The 19,123-nt window shown below is 40.6% G+C and overlaps 1 protein-coding gene across 1 annotated transcript; it reads left to right on the forward strand.

Moving 5' to 3' along the window:
• Window positions 1-268: 268 nt before the first annotated feature.
• Window positions 269-18,156, forward strand: LOC132590588 (ras-related GTP-binding protein D). Its single transcript, XM_060263531.1, has 7 exons — window positions 269-688; window positions 8,212-8,507; window positions 10,488-10,687; window positions 11,392-11,506; window positions 12,520-12,662; window positions 14,394-14,542; window positions 17,532-18,156. The coding sequence occupies exons 1-7, from the start codon at window positions 508-510 to the stop codon at window positions 17,681-17,683; spliced, it is 1,236 nt and encodes a 411-aa protein (XP_060119514.1). The 5' UTR covers window positions 269-507; the 3' UTR covers window positions 17,684-18,156.
• Window positions 18,157-19,123: the final 967 nt, after the last annotated feature.

Consider the following 19,123-nt stretch of genomic DNA (forward strand, 5'->3'; position numbering starts at 1 on the left):
ATTCCCATTGCCTTTGTTCATGTAACAGAGACTCCCCCCCCCATTACTAGGCAGCATGCGTATGGGGGAGAAGGTACCTTTGGGGGAGATTTAAAATCATCCTTTTTATTCTGCAAATCTAGCGGTGACCCCCTCCCTCGTGTGGCACGCGGTTTGTGCAAAAACAAAACAAAACCCCCGAGCGTACGCGAGCAAGTCCGCTCCCTTCAGTGCCAGGATTCTCGCTTCTCTATGCATACTATTATGTTACTCACTATGTGAGTGTGTTTCTCTGTGTGTGTGTCAGGTGACTTGGGTCACGCAGTTTTTCTCCTCTGGGAGGGACGCTGGGGCCTTGGCTGACTTTCCTTTAAGAACTGCGGGGAGTAGGGGGAGGCGAAGGAGGAGGAAGAAGAAAAGGAAGCCGTTTGCGTGGAAGTCCCAAGGGGGGGGGGGCGCATATTCGTGGAAGAAATTCAGGGGCAGTAGGAGACTTTCCTAGGATTGCCTGCTCTTCAGAGGAGCAGGATGAGCCAGGTGCCGGGAAAGCTGAAGGAGCAGGAAGAGGACGGCGGCGGAGAAGAGGAAGATGAAGAAGAGGAGGACGAGGAGGAAGAAGAAGAGGATGAAATAGTTGGACTAGGAGACTATGGAGACCGAGCTGAATCCTTCTCAGACGGTGACCCAGAGAGTGGCGGGGATGAGGCATGTAAGTGGCCGCCGCCGCCGCCGCTGCTGCACAGGAGAAGCGAGGAGGAAGAGGGAAGCCTCGTGACTGCCCTGCCAGTTCCATTGTTTTGGGGCGGGGTGAGGTGGAGTGGGCGAAGAGCGAAGCCAAATTGAGCCCCCAGCAGTTACGAATGCTTGACTAAGCGGCGGCGCGGGGAGGGGGGGGATCTATCTGCGGTCTGGGCCCTGGGGAGTACCGTACTTGAGTGGTCAGGAATTGGGAGAGCGAAGTGAAGGAACCGGGGAGGGGTGCGTTGCTGAGAACACTGTTGTCAGATTAGCCATGCATAAAATCATCAGAGCTTTAGAATTCTTTTTCTCAGACAGCCTTGAAATGGGGTATGTGTGAGCACAGATAACCCTTCCGTCGTTCATCCCCCCTCTTTCTCAGGCAGCAGTGATTTTGGGGCACATAAACTGCCCCTCACAGGATGCTGCTATATGGAAGAGCGACTATTACAGGACCAGAAGGCTTCTTTATCAAGGGTAGCCACCAGCTCTGGCTTGGGAAATTCCTGGAGAGTCGGAGATAGAGCCAGGGGAAGGCAGAATCCGGGGAGGGGAGGGAACTCAGCGGGGATACAAATTCATAGAGTTTACCCTTAAAAGCTGCCATTTCCTCCAGGGGAACTGAGCTCTGTTGCTTGGAAATCAGTAGTAATTCCACCAAGAGATCTCCAACCACCACTTGGAGGTTGGCAACACTACTTTTATTGCAATTTGAGCTGAGGCAACAGCTGCAGGGATGGAGAGGACACTAGCACATTTTCCTATTCATCCTTTTGCTTCATAGTTGTTGGGCACACTAGGAATTGCTACTGGGATGCTCAAGTTAGTTCTGGAATCCCTGAATCTTTCCAGATGCAAATAGCCTTGTACATCAATTCTAACTGTGTTTAAGAGAAATTTCACCTATTGAGCAGCACTAGTGGGGAAAGAAGAATATAGGAAAATGTTGGTTTGGGGGTGGGTGGTGTATTGAGTGTGTGTTCTGACAAAGAAATTAGGAGGTGAGACTATGGATGCATATGGGGGTCTGTGGGCTGGTGTAGGTGGAGAATCTAGAAGGGGCAAGAGAGAGAGGTAGCTGATGAGAATCAGTAAAGAGTTTAGTGAGTGGATAAGATTAGGGATGGGAGATGGGTCATGAGCAGTCTTTAGTGATGTTAGGATGAGTAAGAAGAGAAGTGAATGTTGGGAATTGGTTGCAGATGTTCTGAAAAGCATTAGGCCAAAGCCCTGTATATGGGTTAGCAGGGGTGGAATTCTAGCAGGAGCTCCTTTGCCTATTAGGCTACACATCCTCCAAGAACTTACAAGGCTCTTTTTTGTAAGCTCTTGGGGGATTGGCTACATCAGGGGTGTGTGGCCTAATAGGCAAAGGAGCTAGAATTCCACCCCTGCGGGTTAGTCTCTTTCTCTCCCCCCCCCCCAAAAAAAAACTTCAAGTCGCAGCTACGTTATGGTGACCCTGTGGAGGTTTCAAGGCAAGAAGGTGTTCAGGGTGGTTTGCCATTGTCTGCCTCTGTGTACTAACTCTGGTATTCTTGGTAGTATCACAGCCAAACACTAATCAGGGCCAACCCTGCTTAGCAGTCAACTGACTAGATTGGGTAGCCTGGACTATTTAAGTCAGGGTTAGTCATAGGGGCAGAAATACTGAAGGCTTACAAGTCTCACAAGAGGTCCAACTAACCAAACTGTGTTGCATTTTCTGCCAGGGACCTATTGGACTGGAATTTGTTGGGTGTTTTATGGTATTATTAAAACACCTCGTGCTTTTACAGTATGGTATTACCTCAGTAATTTTTTTAATATCCTTGAAAGGGCTAATTTAAGTGTAGTGTTTGCACTTAGCCATCACATAGCTTCTTGTTTAAGTTAGATTGTTATGTGTTGTGCTAAGTTAGCATGCCAGAAGCTAGTAGCCTGGGTGGGTGTTGCTCTGGGGCCTTAGCTTTGCACAGATAGCAGCCCAGTTTAAGCACAGATCTGCGCGACTCCTGTAGATCTTTTGCCTCATTGCTGTCACAGAGAAATTGGTCCAAGGTTAGACCAATATGGCAGAGGGCGAGAGCCATACGTGTAAGAAAAAGGCCTTGCTTTGAGCTACCTAGAGGAAATTTGAAGTGTAATCTTTTTTGAACCCCTAGCCCAGAGATGTCATACTTATTTGTTATGAGGGCCAGATCTGACATAAATGTCACTTTGTCAGGTCATGCCATGTGTGCCATAAAATATAATGCCAGGTACTGGAGATATTTTATCACTGGCTGTGGTCCATACCCCTTCTCAGCAGAGGTTGGGGCCAAACCAACCCTCCTCACCACTTATGGTTCCCAATCTGGATTGGGCAATTCTTGGAGATCTGGGGGAAGACCCTGGGGAGGGCCTGCATTTGGGGAAGGAAGGAACCTCAGCAGGGGTTATAATACCACAATATAGGTCCTTCCAGTCCATGTTTGGACTGATTTCTCCCCAGTCGCTTGTGGGACAGATAAGAGCCTCGGACGGGCCGGTTCTGGCTCTTGGGCCACATTTCCACCCTAGCAGCTTTAATAAAGACTGCCTGGCAGTATATGTGCAAGGTTTGCTTTGAATTAGGCTGAAGAGTCTGTTTTCAATGCCAGGACCCAGTCCCAAACTATCAGAAGTAATAGAGCACGTGCAGCCTTTTCCTTGCTATTGAACATTCACAATCAGCTCCTACACTTCTGAGTTCTTGGGGGAAACAGGCTTTCTAGTCAGAATCTTCTGCTTTCTTAAAAATGGAATCCAGTTAGCATTTGTGCCTTGAATATGCAAGGTGAAGCAGTAGCTGCCTCTGAGTAATGCAATATTTAGCTTTGTAGGCAGTCTAGTATTGTGCATCTGACTGATTGAAGATCCTGGAGGAGAAAGTTAGACATTTAATACTTCCAAATCAGGAAGAAAATGGGGGTGGAGGGAGAAAATGTTAATATGACAGTGGGGTATGATCAATAGGAAAACACCATGCCAGCATAAGAAACACATATAGAAATAATAATCTGTGGCTACTCAGTTTATTAGTACTTAAGACTGTATTTGGTATATGAAGCGGGAAAGGGAAAGGATCAGCAAGACAAATGCCAATGAAAAGTGATCTAGACTGGGGAGAAAAATAGTTTAGATTCATATAAAAGTGATTGAGCACCACTTGAGAGGAAGAAGAGAAGGACAGTATTAATGTCTTTGAAATAATATCTGGAGAGAAATCAAGAAATGCTTCCTATGATTGTTGTGAACAGGTATTCACTATGTAGAAGAAAGTGGATGCCTTTTGTGACCCTGGAGTTCTAAGGAAGCAAAGAAGGCAGATTTTAGGCCCATAAAAGGCAACAGCTGTAGAGGGTTCTGTATTTGGAGTTCCTTCGCAGCTGTGAATGTCAGTCCCCATATTACCAGGCTCTGCTCCAGTATCTGTCTTTATAGTTTTCATTGAGTGCCTGTGCACCAATATGATGGTATAGAGAAAGTATATTATACATGATTATTAAAAAGAGTACCTCATATAGCACCTGTTACTTTCTGTACAGAATGAATTACTTTTCTTTGGATAACACCCTGTTGCTTTTTACAGAGCAGAAATAAATAAAAATCCCAACCTTGAAAATTGAATTGAAAATGTCTTGAGTGTGACCTTATTTAATGTGTTGTTCATCAGTGTGATTAATTTAATGCTATTGCTGGTATTTAATACACAAAGGTAATCTCGATCAAGTTTGCACAGTTGACGTGTTGCATTTGCAAGCAAAAATACCATTTCAGATGCCCCCTCAATTTTTTCATTAGCACTTACTCTTTTAAAACAGCCTTTTTAATTTCTCAAGGAGGGGGGAGTATTTTCTTATCTGCATAGAACCAGAAACAGATTCCCTTTTCCATGAGATGTTTTATACCATGATTCAGTTGGCATGTTTACAGTCCCATATTTCTAGTTCCTTTTCCAAACTGATTCAATGGTATGAAAATAGTTCATAGTCCAGTTCTTTCTGAACTGTATTCCTACTGAGTGCAGGGGGTGGTATAGCAATACAACAGAAGAGTAGGCACTAGAGGTGTACAGAGTGTTTTACAAAAGTAGATGCCAGCACTCTTTAAGTAGGATGTTCTTCCTGTATCGAGTGCATGGGCCAAAGCCTCTAAAATTCCATGTGCCACAACCACCACATCTGATTATAAATAAGAAAATGAGGATGTCTGAAAACTTAACCTCTCTGGCTATTAAATGCTTTTTGGTGCTTGGGTAAAAGAGTAAAGGAAAAACCCGCTAACTTTCCCCAGTATTAATATTCAAACTCAAGCATAGCCAGAGTCTGCCACAGGAGGCAGCTGGGGGAAATTTGGGTTTATATTCAAGGATATTGCCTTTTTAAAAGAGAGAAACTTGAATAATGGTTTTAAAAAGGATACAAACAGAGAGCAGAACCAATGGTATGCTTCTTGGAATCAAATGTACTTCCAATCAGGGCTCAACATGTTCTTGAAAGTATGCTTCATCCTTAGGTTGTAGCCATATTGATTCCATCCCCAAAGATCTTCAAGTGTTACTAACATCCCACTTACAGTTTGTTTTAGCATTTAACATGGAATGATCCCCTCCAATATTCCTCTTGAAAGTAAATCCCTAAAATGGTTGATTTTGGGGCAGCATGACTTGAGCTTTCCCTATTTTTGTTCCCTGATTATAGGCACAAGAGGTGTGTACTTCTTTTCTGTTAAAGTGGTACAGATCTGTGTTCATTCTTCACTTTCCTTTTGTGTGTAGAGGAAAGGTGCAAATGCAAGCTTCCCTTTCTGCAAAACTGGGAAGATGCTTCAGCTTATGCTTATAGTGAACAATTCAGTACAACAGATATATGTGAACGTTTGCAGGAGTCTTTCTTCCAATACTAGACATGTGCACAAATATTTGTACTTTTCATCTCACTGCTTTAAAAAGATGAACTTGATTTCATATTCAATTATTGAGATATAGGCTGCGATCACACACTAAATAATGCACTTTCAATCCACTTTCAATGCACTTTCTAACCAATTCACACAGTAAAACCCAGTTGGAAAGTGCATTGAAAGTGCATTGTTTAGTGTGTGCAATCGCAGGCATAGTCTTATTTTTAATGATTAACGTATGGTGTACGCAGGGGTGGCCAACAGTAGCTCTCCAGATGTTTTTGCCTACAACTCCCATCAGCCCCAGCCATTGGTTATGCTGGCTGGGGCTGATGGGAATTGTAGGCAAAAACATCTGGAGAGCTACCGTTGGCCACCCCTGGGGTATAGAATCAAGTTACAAACTCATCCCAGGAAGAGTTATACCCTCCTAAATCCATTGGCTTGAAAGTAAATGTAGGCTTGACCCTGTGAAAGAAGTGAACTGTGAACAAACTTCTTTGTCACAGTTCAAACTTAACCTTGAACTTATTTGGAAAAGTTTGTGAAGTGGCATGTATCATCATTTTCCTGAGTATTCTTCAGGGCTATTCAGAAATTTTAGAAAGCAAAACCAAAACCCATATAATCCAGTGATTCTTGGTTCATAATTCATAGTTTGCAATTTATGTAATGAAGCGAGCTCTCTATATAAAAAGTATGATGGAATAAATTTAATTAGGCTTTAAGGTACCACTGAGTTACTGTCTTATTTTGGGTTAATACTATATAATTGGGGCCCTAAACTCATGAACAAAGTGATGCTCAGCTGTTGTTGTGTCATGTAATGTTAAGGTACTGACTGTGCGTGAAAGATACTATGAATGTTTGGGAATTTCATGTAACTAGTTAAATTGTTCTATAATAATGCAAATATTTAAAGAAAATAAACTGTGTTTATTTCTGCTTTCCAAATTTGCTGCTGAGGGAAGTTTAAATTAAAAAAAAACCTGGGTAGAACTGTTTCTCATGTTATAAAAGGATACTAAAAATAATACCAGGGTTTAGACTATACCACTTGAAACTCACATTGAAACTCCTTCAACTTTTGTTTGAAGTGGTACAGTCTAGACATAGGCTTGTCACCTGATCTGTTTGTGAGGACTAGGCATTACTGAGCAGTAAGTTTAACGTAATGTACTGGCAGTCTCTTCCAAAGTCATGTGTATAGGATCAGGGTATTACCCCCTTGCTGTAAGCCTCTTGTGAGTGACCAGTCAGCAGCAAGCAAGCAGCTGCCCAGAGTTGTATAAAGGTTTCAATTCCCTTAATTCTTGTAGTAAAATCCGTATGCCTGGAAAGTATATATATTCCAGTTGCTGTTCTAAAAAGATGGGGTGGAGGCTGAAATCACAGGTATTAAAATTGTATCTTCAGCTCCAAGAGAATGCATTGGATCCAAAGGACCACAAGTGGGAAAGCAGCATTGGCAAAAATAGTCTCCTCTTGAACTGTTCAGAAAATGGGGTTTGGATCCTGCACAATATACTTTTAGATGTATTTCTTTGTAACTCAAGAACAATAGCATTATTTTTAGTAAGGGTTTCCTTACTAAATTTTAAATAGTACCCTTTTCTGTTTTCTACTTGTAATGTCTGATATAATACAGGATAGAGCTGACAACTGACTTAAATAAAATTTAATTAGCAATGTGCCTATGTACCTCACTTGTTAATTAGCCATCACATTTAGGTGATGTATTATCAAAATCTTTAGCATAGGTACCCTTTTGAGGTATTGAAAGATATAAGAGACATTATAATTTATTAAACAAAGTATACCAATTTTTAGGATTGGCAGCCTTCAGATTTATTTATTTATTTTATTTTATCAGATTTATATCCCGCCCTCCCCTAATGGGCTCAGCGCTCAGATGGGGCTTGGAGATCTCCCGCTTTTACAACTGATCTCCAGCTGGCAGAGATCAGCTCCCCTGAATAAAATGGCTGCTTTGAAAGGTGGACTATGGTATTCTATCATTCTGAAGCCCTTCTGCTTCCCAAACCCTGCCTTCTCCTGGATCCACTCCCAAAGTCTGGTTTTCTAACACAGACCTGGCAACCCTACCATTCATTGTTGAAAGGGAAGACCAGTTTCATTTCCTGTTGTAGTAACAAACCAGAACCAAAATAGCCTCAAAATATGCTCATTACTTAATCAACTAAAGCTTTAGTAGATCAATGTAGTGATTAAAACCTACTACAGTCCTATAAAATAATAGCATTCTAAAGTTAATAAACATTATGAAACTGTGTAATCATAATGTGTAAACAGTCATCTAAATTATTCTTTGACTTTTTATAAAACAGCACATGGTGCTTTAAAAAATAATGAGGTCAGGTAATAATTAGATGATCAATTAACATTAATATCTTAAGTACAGTAAAAGGAGGAATTCACAAACTGGAAAAGACAGCCTCACATGGGAATAGGTTCAAATGAAATTTAAAAATATTGCTTCTAAATAAGTGCATAAGAATTGAGATGCATGATGAATACACATATTTTTATTAGCTAAGTATGCATTCACCAGGTAATTGTTCCGTTCAGTTCTAGATTTCAACGATCCCTTCAGTACTGAAGTCAAACCAAGAATCCTGCTTATGGGACTGAGGAGAAGTGGAAAATCTTCCATTCAGAAAGTTGTGTTTCATAAGATGTCACCAAATGAAACTCTTTTCTTGGAGAGTACTAACAAGATCTGCAGAGAGGATGTTTCCAATAGCTCCTTTGTAAACTTTCAAATATGGGACTTTCCTGGGCAAATTGACTTTTTTGATCCAACCTTTGACTATGAGATGATATTCCGAGGCACTGGAGCACTGATATTTGTTATTGATTCTCAGGTAAGGGAAAATATTACAATGGCTGGGGTGTTTTTTGTTTGTTTGTTTTTGCCCTTCTTCCTTCCCCAGTAACTTTCTGTGAAAGCACACAATCTGCACAGTAAATTAAAAGAGAATTTTATTCAATTTATGTTGTTTGCCATCTTTTTCCATAGTATGCTTTCATCTGTGTTTTTTTAATGTGAGTATGAATCTGTACAAGCTTTTCTTGTTTCATTGTAGACCAGGGGTATCAAAACTTATTTGTTAGGAGGCCGGATCTGACACAAATGGGGCTTTGTGGGACCGAGCGATGAGTGTCAAAAAATACAATGCCAGGTAGTGGAGTTATAAACTTTTTCAAAAGACCCCCGTGGGCCTGATCAAAGCCCTGAGTGGGACGGTTTTACACCCCTGATGTAGACAGAGTCATTATATTCTTTTGGGAACTATATGTATAGTTGAATGTTTTTACAATAAATAATTGTAGGAATAAAACAATAAGAATAGAAAGTTTATATTGTTGAAAAATTCTTTTTTAATAGTTTCAAGATTGATAATTTTAGTAAATTGAATATTATATTCATCACATAAGAACAGGAAAGAAATTGTCATCTTTGGGAGTGGCAGTAACCCTTGGCCAGCAATCCCTAGCAGCATTGGGGATGGAGATTTGAGTCATCACTTCCTGTTCCAAAAAAGAAAGTGACATCCAAGTGTAGATTGATGTCATTCCCTCCTTCCAATTCCTGCCCTCCTGCCACTCCACTGAGCAGTGGCAGGAGAGAAGGAGAATTGTAAGGAAGTGGCCTGCCGGAACTGGATAAGTAGCAACTGCAATGACAGAACATCTGATTTGTATTCAGAAGGCCTGTGGCTCAATCCCACGCATCTCTAGTTTAAAAGGTCAGGTAGCAGGTGATGTGATAGACCTGTGCCTGAGGCCCTGGACATCCACTGCCTATAGTAGAAGGTAATACTGACCTTCAGGGCTTTTTTGGTAGAACAAGCTCAGCAGGAACTCATCTGCATATTAGGCCACACCCCCTGACAGCACCATTGTTTCACATAGGGATTTTTGAAGAAAAAGCCCAGCAGTAACTCCTTTGCGTATTAGACCACACCCCCTGACACCAAACCAGCCGGAACTGCATTCCTGTGCATTCCTGCTCAAAAAAAGCCCTGCTGACCTTGATGAACCATGGTCTGATTCTATGAGAGATAGCTTTGTGTGCTTGTGTATGGTAGTTGAACCCCATAATTTAAGCAGAAAAGTGAGAAAATTTAAGGACACTATGGGGAAGCTGTTTTTTCACTCACTGTCAACTTTTTAAAATGTAGATGATGATACAGAATTGCCAGCAGTGGTAAGCTTACTACAATGGTAGCAAACTTCTAACTGAGAAGCCTGATTTCAAGCTTAGCTGCATGATCAGCAGAATCATGGGATGGCTCTTGCTGGTATGTGCTATTTAACATGGCAAGTATAGATCAGTAGGAGAAATACAGCTAGAGTTCTTGTCCTTTTTCTGTGTGCAGAAAGTTGTGAGGAGGAACTCTTACCTGAAGTATTACAGTCTGACAAGTGCTGTGCAACATGGTTATGTTAACTATATAGTTCCATTCAGTGATTGGTGAGATGTTGAGAACAGCCATCCGAGAACACCAATCACAGCAATTCTTAATAGCATGCTCTGCTTAAAAATAATGAAAGATAGAAGAGATCTGTAGGATGAAATTTTATAATGCTGCAGTTTTAATCTGGTGCAGGGAGACTTTTGCAGGTACAAGAAGCTGTTCTCCAATGACAAATCTTTTTGTAGAGGAGGAAAGCTGTACCATTAGCAGAGTCGTTCTGTAGGAACTTACCTGTATGCTGAAGCATGGGCATTTGTAAAAGGTATTTTACAGTGATAACATAAAAGTGTGAAAAGTTGAAATATTTAAATTCCTTGTTAGTTTATAAAATCAAAGGTTTATTTGATGTATTTCTGTTTGTAGGATGACTATATGGAAGCATTGGCTAGACTGCATCTGACTGTGACAAGAGCATATAAAGTCAATCCAGACATAAACTTTGAAATATTTATTCATAAAGTAGATGGTTTGTCTGATGATCACAAGATTGAAACACAAAGAGACATTCACCAGAGGGCAAATGATGATCTTGCAGATGCTGGACTGGAAAAAATCCACTTGAGGTGAGCAGATGGTAGCAATTTGTACAGCCCGTGAAATAAAGTTACAAGCACCATATATATATTGTACATCATTAAAGCCAGTAATCATGCCAAGTTCTTGTAAGTTCTTAGCAAACAACAGTTGATAGCAATGATGCACATTGGAAAAATAATTATCAAGTTAACTAGAAAACCCTGTTTTGTTCAAGGTTGTTTTCCAACATGGCTTTTATTTTGGTATTTTCTGTGCCAGTATAAGGAATCTTAAAATATTTAGTTGTATGTACTAGTAATCATATTATTAGAGGCTTGAAAATGCTTTGTCTTAATCACATCAGTCCTCTTAATATGCATGGCTTAGGAAGAATCTTGAGTATAATTTTGTCATTTATTGCAGAGATATGCCAAGTGGCAAAATAAATACCTCTTCTGGGAATGTTACAGTCCAGAATGAACACGAGTCCTGGTGTTGGTAACCCTCAATATTAAAAATGCAGTTGATGGAAATAAAAAGAAAGGGTTAGCAACTGGGAAGGGATTTTTAAAAATCACTTAAAATCTTGTATTCAGTTTATGTCTGGCTTCTTGGTATTGATAAGTAGGATTTAACAAAGAATTAATGAAGTATTACTTTCTGTCATTTTATCACTATACTAGGTTTTTAAAAAGGAGTTTCTGTACCTATGCATTAACAAATTAATTAATAATGCTATTTCCTTTCCCAGCTTTTATTTAACAAGTATATACGACCATTCTATATTTGAAGCATTTAGCAAAGTGGTACAGAAACTGATCCCTCAGCTTCCCACATTGGAGAATCTGCTTAACATCTTTATCTCGGTAAATACTTTTTTATATGCATGTAAAAGGTGAAAAAACAACTGTTTTTTTACCTTTAAAAATATATTGCAATTGTTGGGGCTACTCAAGTGGCTTGAGAATAAATGCTAAGAAAATCAGTTCAGTCATGTGGATGTATGTCTTGGATTCATTGGAGAATTTCCACAGATGGAAGGATTTTCACTGATTTCCCAAACATGCCCTGCCCCACTGCATGGTGTTCCTGCAAATCTCCCATCCCCCAGGAGCAACTTTTTGTGGTGCATTTTGGTCTTCACCAGGAGGGGGAAATTTCTGGTTGATCCAAGCCACAACATCCACATACTTACAGTGCCACCCTAAGCAAAAGTGGAGTTAGTGATTTAACTCATTTGAAAAAGAATGCCCGTTATATAGATGGTTTTGGCACATAGACTATGAAGCTGGTTGTTGAAATTTCACCTATGTAGATTGCAGACAGTCTAGCAAAAGTCAGTCATGACTTAGTTGCAGTGATATCAATGGGAGTTAAGTGTACAATGGGACTAAGGATCAAGCTAGCGGTGACAGAGGCATCTCTATTGATTTGGGTCCTCCTGTTCACATGTGAAGTGTAAATAGGAGATAACTTTGGTTTTAAATAGACAATGGAGTGTGCATATTAACAGAGCTAGATTCTCTTCCTCCCAATCCTTACTTTGCTGTACCACCTTGAAGAATTTTTCTCTCCACTTGGTTCACTTCTGTTATGAAACTGAGCTGGGACAAATCGTTAAACCTGGTGCATGCTGAAATGAGTGAGGTCTAGATGAATTAGTATGAAGTAGTACACCCTGATCTATCTTGTGACCTCTGGTTTGTATGTTATAATTATTGCTTGAAAGTAACTGTATATTGAAGGAATCACTTCTACTTAGTATCTTTCACCAGTGTCTGCCCACTGTCAACATGCCTGGAAGAAAAGAAAGTAGTCTTTATTGTCTAAATGTTAGGTTCCGGCTAACAAGGTTTATGTTCATCCTATTTGTTTTCAGAATTCTGGGATCGAGAAAGCCTTTCTCTTTGATGTAGTCAGTAAAATTTATATTGCAACAGATAGCACCCCAGTGGACATGCAAACTTATGAGCTCAGCTGTGATATGATAGATGTTGTTATTGACATTTCCTGCATCTATGGGTAAGTAAAGTGTTCCTGTGCCATGTACTGTATCCACTTGTCAGTCTCTCATCAAACTCATATTCATCAAAACACTTGAGTGCTTCGAACTGGGCTGATTGAGTAGAATACTGAGGTAGAGAAAGACTCACTACAAAAATCCAAACTGAAAGATCACATCTTTCTTTTGTGTACCTCAGTATATATGCCTTGATGTGGTTTTGCAGGTATAGCATAGGCAAACAATAGTATGGGCACTGACTATTCCATGGGCTGTCATGCTTCTTTCCAGGAAACCCACAGATTCTGGTTACCTGTGCCACTTGTTGACTTAGTGGGATATTCTAAATAAGGTTTCCTTGCACCTTTGGAATCTCTGTTGTAGCTCTACCATCTTCCTAGTAACCAGTGAACATAAGAGTCTTGCTGAATCAGACCAGTAATCCATCTAGTCCAGTATCTTGTCTCACACAGTGTCCAATAAGTTTCTCTGCAGGGTCAACAACAAGGCATGAGACCTTCCCCATGATGTTGCCTCCTGGCACCGGAATTCAGAGGTTGACTGCCTCTGGTGGAGGTTTCCTTCAGTCATCATGGCTCGTAGCCACTTACAGACCTATCCTCCATGAATCTACAGACAGACATAACCTTTATCGGCATAACAGAAAAGAAAAACAAGGTCCAAAGGAACTTCAAAATTGGACATACAAACCACAGTAATTTGCAAGCCCAACCAGCATGGGAATACAAGGTTATATGCAAAACTTAAGAAAAGTGGGGCAAGGTATTTCCCTACCTGACTCCATTTTTAATTTCTTTCTCATGCACTGCTAGGGCCAGAAATTCTGCAACCTGCTCAGTAATTGAGGGACATTTGTCAGCCAACAAAAACTCTATCCTTTTGCTTGTCACCAAATTGAGGGTTAAGAAGAGAGGTTTGATCAGGCGCCGTTGGTGCTGGGAAAGTAATGGGCAGTCTAGTAATGTCCCGTATAGAGTCAGGTTCTCTACCACATTTGCACTGTCTCTGTTCGTAAGGGATACCCTTATATCTACCAGAGACCACAGACAATGGAAATATGTTGAGTCTGGCCAACATAAAAGCTCGGCATTGATATGGGCTTATTAGATTTGAGAAGTACTGAGCCATATGTTGGGAAGGTCCAAGAAGTGGGGTGAGCATGTACCCCTTGAATCTTTCTAATCCCCATGTAAAACTATCTATTTTTGTGGTCATCGCTACTTCTGGCAGCAATTTCCCCATTTTAATCACTCCCCATATAAAGAAGCAGTGACATCTTTGACATCTTGCAACACAGTTGTTGCTTGCAGTTGAAGTGGCTGAGATTTGGGAAGAGAAACTGCAGTCATCTTATTTTACCTATGAGTACTGTATTGAACTACATGTAAAAGTGGTCTGAATGAGTGAGCTTGTCTGCCACTGACATAACATGTTATGGATGGAAATTGACTTATCATTGTCTTCTGTTCATCGGAGTTGCCCTGGCTAGAAATAGTAACAGAATGGTACACTTCCAGAACATAATGTAAACAGCTTATCTCTGTTCATGGTGCTATAACAATTTTTTCTACAATACATTGCAAAGCTAGTTTTGATACAAGCACCCGATTCTTAATTGTATATAGTCTTCAGAATGGAAATAAGATCTTTTACTCTGGAAGAGGTAAATGATGTGACTTTTCCCCAATCTTCACTCCCCACTATTCCTGCCCCAAACTATTCCTGTTTAGGCTTAAAGAAGATGGTGGAGGAACCCCATATGACAAAGAATCAACAGCAATAATAAAACTAAACAATACTACTGTCCTGTATTTAAAGGAAGTGACAAAGTTCCTCGCTCTTGTTTGTTTTGTCAGAGAAGAGAGCTTTGAGAGAAAAGGTATTTAACTTTTTAATTACTTTAGTTAGATACAACATTGTAATATCCAAAATGCTTCTTAGTTTTTATCCCATTCATAATTATTTGTGTCACATAGTGATACGTTGGCTTGTTGGATTCACTTGCTGGCTTGGACTCATCTGCCTGTATCTCTCTGAGAAGTGCAGTTTTCTCTAGCTATCCAGTTACAGCAGTTGTCGCCAATGGGAAAAAGCTGTTCCGTAAAGACAGACAGAGTTGCTAGCCTTTTTTGATGACTCCTAGTGAGGGGTGCCTCTCTCCCAATCTTGGCTAACCAGATAGGTTGAATGGCTGTGCTTGTTATTAAGGACACCACTGATTTCACCACTGAGAGCAGGGATTCTGTTTCTTCAGCAGCAGTGGCTCAATACAATGATTTCATTTCTTCAACAGCCTTTTTGATTTATTGCCTCTTGTTTCTTCAGGGGGGGCCCTGCACCTTTGCTTCTGACCATGTTGGGATGGACTCTGCTGCCCACAAAGCTGACACCCCCCCAGGTTTTCCTTTAAAGGAGGAGTGGGAAAAGCCACAGGGATTCTGTGCTCAGGCCGAGCAGTTCCTCAGTCATTCCAGTCTTGTCTGGACAAGCAGAGCATTGGAGGCAATAGCTGTAGGGTAGGCCCTTGACCTAGGATTGTGAACTTCAGATTGGAAAATGCCTGGAGATTTGGAGGTGGAGCCAGAGGAGGAAAGGGACCTCAGTGGACTATAATGCTGTAGAGGCCACCCTCCAAAGCACACCCCTCTTCTCCAAGGGACCTAACCTCTGTAGCCTGAGAACCATTTGTAATTCCAAGATCCCTCCAAGCCTCACCCAGATGGAGGCAATCCTACCTTTACCTTCCAACCCCATGGCAGCCTTGAGTATGTTGCACTTGGCTGGTAAGAATGGACCACAGGGTACATCAAAGGACACGGGCATGCTCTCTTGCCAGAAGAGAACCTGCTACCCTTCACCTATCCTGTTGGGATATCTGCTATTTAAAAAAGGCTACCTCAGTGATATTCAAACAATGGGAACATTTAATAGAAGAATAGAAAGCATTAAGCAGTTCCACAAAATCAAGGAAAACATTGCTACCCCTAAAGATGACAAAAATATTGTTGATATACCTAAAGTACAACCTTAAGTGAGTCGGGAAGGAAGAAGAGAACTGAAAGGTTGATGTTTCCTCAAAATTACAGCTAGATTAACAACCATGGGCGCAACTGCACTATCCATGACTACCCCTTGGATTTTATAGGACCAAAACATCTCCAAAGTGAAAATAATAATTTTCCAACACAGCATCAGTTGTGTTATAATTCTCTTTTTTCTTGAGGAAGAATTCAGCTACAGAAAAAGCCTGGTGTGGTTGGTTCATGTATAATTCTTTTACATCAAGTGTGGCCAAAAGGTTATCATTGCCAAAGGGCTTACCCTCTGCTTTTGAAATAAAATCAGTGGTGTCCTTAATAAAAAAAACCTCATAGTAGGGGCAAAAGATCTAAGGTGATATTCCAAAGATTTGGCCAAAGGCTCAAGTATAGAATTGGATCCAGAAACGGTTGGTCGTCTGGAGGAGGAGGCTTATCAAGCTTATGAATCCTGGGCAGCATACATATCATGAGAATCCTAGAAAATTCCTTGATCGAGAAGAAAGAAACAGATTCCTCAATATAACTTAACACAAGACCTTTGTAAACAACCATTTTAATAATTGAAAGAATGTGATTTGTAAGGTCCTGTTCTATGGGTCTATAAAAGGATGTATCGCTAAGTTCTCTCTCCACCCTGCTGTATAGGTAGTTTGAGGGTATCCATGTTGGTCTGCAGTAGAACAGCTAGATTCAAGTCTAGTAACATCTAAAAGACCAAAAAGATTTGGGGGGGGGGGGGATGGATTTTAGAGCATTATCAGATACCATCTAGCTCACCTCCTATATGTACTCTGTAGGGTCTTGAATGACCATTGCTTCCCCTTTGTCACTTGGCTTTATTACAGTAGACTTGGTTGTACTAAAGTCATCCAAAATCATTTGTTCTTTAGACACTGTGCTACTGAGATGCATTCCTTTTCCAGTCTGCCAGAGTCCTTAAGTACCAGATGCTCGAAGGTGAGACTGTTCAAGGGAGTAGTTGTGTTGGTCTGCAGTAGGAAAGCAAGATTTGAGTCCAGTAGTATCTTAGATGCTTTCGAGCTGTGGTGCTGGAGAAGAATCTTGAGAGTCCCTTGGACTGCAAGAAGTGATCAAATCAGTCAATCCTAAGGGAAATCAACCCTGACTGTTCCCTGGAAGGTCAGATGCTGAAGCTGAAGCTCAAATACTTTGGTCACCAAATGAGAAGGGAGCACTCACTGGAGAAGACCCTGATGCTGGGAAAGACAGAAGGCAAAAGAAGAAGGGGACAGCAAAAGATGAGATGGCTGGACAGTGTTATCGATGTAACTAACACGAATTTAAGCAGACTTCAGAGGATGGTAGAAGACAGGAGGGCCTGGCATGACTTTGTCCATGGGGTTGCAAAGAGTCGGACTCGACTGTGCGACTGAACGACAAAGTACCTTAAAGACCAACAAGATTTCCAGGGCATATGCTTTCAAAAGTCAAAACTCTCTTTTATAGCAACTGATAACTCTGAAAAGCTTATACCTTGGGAATCTTGTTGGTCTTCAAGGTACTACTGAGCTCAAAAGGTGAGACTATTAAAGTTACTGGATAAGCAACTAAAGGATCACACCCTATAGTTTGTTTTTGTACCTCTGTTTTTCTTTGTCTCCTTTGTTTATGTCCAATAAAGACTACTAAAAAGAGATCACTGTATGGTCTTCTATATTCTGTATACAATTAAGTTAATGTTGCTACAGAACTCAGGGATCAGTTAAGTGAATAGTGTAAGCTAATATACAATTTGGAAGAGAATAATTTGTTTATAAAATTTTTAAAAGTTCCCTTTCTTGTGGTTTTGTTTTGTTATTTCTTTAGGACTGATAGACTACAACTTCCATTGTTTCCGAAAGGCTATACATGAAGTATTTGAAGTAAGAATGAAAGTAGTGAAGGCACGGAAGAATCAGAACCAGATACAGAAAGCCAAGAGGGCCACTCCTAATGGCACACCTCGAGTGCCACTCTAGCTGATCTCCTTATGTCATTTGTAAGGGTTCTTGCTTCAGGTAATGATGCCATCAAGTTCCACAGCCAGAGGAAGATCAGGACTGATGTTCTCTGACCATGGATTTTTATACACTATCCCCCAAATTGTATCTTCTATCTAGTTGTTCCTATAAAGAAATATCTGACTGAGCTGTGTGCACTCCTTTTATGTTTCATGATGGAATTGGACTATTGATGAACTAAGGTGTGTTATTTTCAATGCCACTCTGTGTATTTGGTTGGATAGAATGTGTACAGTCATTTCTCTATATGTTGCATACAAACTATTTAACAATCGCAACATAATAAGATGACTTTTTACAAACTTGAAAGGGTTAATATTCATGCCATACATATATATATATATATTTATATGTGTGTATATATATTTTCCAGTTTGTAAACTGAAGTTTTATTTTGGAGTACAATGGCAATAAAGAAATATTTCTTGGAAGTGCTTATTGGTACATGATGTCATAATGTCCTCTCAGTTCTGCACACATAGTCCTTGACATTTTAAATAGGACACTTGAAAAATGCAAACTGGCAATAATTCACAATATGTAAAGGGATAAGAGCACTAACAGGAAGGGCTGTCCATCCTTTTGCTATGTGTTTCTATTCTGTCCCCACATTCCTGCTGAGAAACCCCAAGGGTTCCTCATTCCAACTATCTGCACATAACCAGAAAATGAAGGATGCAGCAGCTAGTACCATGTAAGCATCCTAGAAATTATCAGCACTGGTCACTGAGATACTTCTCCCAGCTGGCTTCATAGACCCATTTGGAGAAGGATCCAGGAATCGCTGTTCCACAGATGCTGAGGGGATAAATAAGCTTGCAGGCCCTGGGTCCTTGGCAGGCGTGAGGGAGGAAGGATCACAAGCAATTTTAAAATACTGTAGACATCTCAAATGATTAATGCCAACATTTTTATTTACAATAATATCTTGTTCAGGTGGGTTTGATTCTGAAAAAGAAGCCCCCAGATCTGTAATCCCTTCTTTAGAATGAAGTATTGCCCAGTGGTTAATGTGAAAGCTATAGGTGGAACTAGTTAATTTACATTTAAGTATTTTAATTTGCAATGATGGTAACAGATAAAAGTGACCCAAGAGATATTATATGCTTGGACTTGTAAAAGGCTTTTGAGAAGAGTGAGTATGTCACCAAAGAATCTTGAGTAAGCTCAGCAGTCATGGGACAGGTCCTCTTATGGATTAAAAAGTGGTTAAATGATAGGAAGCAAAGAGTAGGAATAAATGGCTGGTTCTTGCAGTGGAGTCCCACAAGAATATCATGGCTGGTGCTATTTAATTCATACATGATCTGGAACTGGGGGAGAGCAGTGTAGTGGCCAAGTTTCCAGCTGACACAAAATTATTTGGGATGGTGAACTAAAGCCAACTGTGAAGAGCTC

The sequence above is a fragment of the Heteronotia binoei genome, unplaced genomic scaffold (genome assembly GCF_032191835.1).
Source record: "Heteronotia binoei isolate CCM8104 ecotype False Entrance Well unplaced genomic scaffold, APGP_CSIRO_Hbin_v1 ptg000323l, whole genome shotgun sequence".
Lineage (NCBI taxonomy): Eukaryota > Metazoa > Chordata > Lepidosauria > Squamata > Gekkonidae > Heteronotia > Heteronotia binoei.

Excerpts from the sequence above, each read along its gene's own strand:
- LOC132590588 (XM_060263531.1), top strand. The coding sequence starts at position 508 with ATGAGCCAGGTGCCGGGAAAGCTGAAGGAGCAGGAAGAGGACGGCGGC. Across the intron at positions 12,663-14,393 it reads GACATTTCCTGCATCTATGG|GCTTAAAGAAGATGGTGGAG; the intron begins GTAAGTAAAGTG and ends ATTCCTGTTTAG. Across the intron at positions 14,543-17,531 it reads AGAGAGCTTTGAGAGAAAAG|GACTGATAGACTACAACTTC; the intron begins GTATTTAACTTT and ends TTATTTCTTTAG.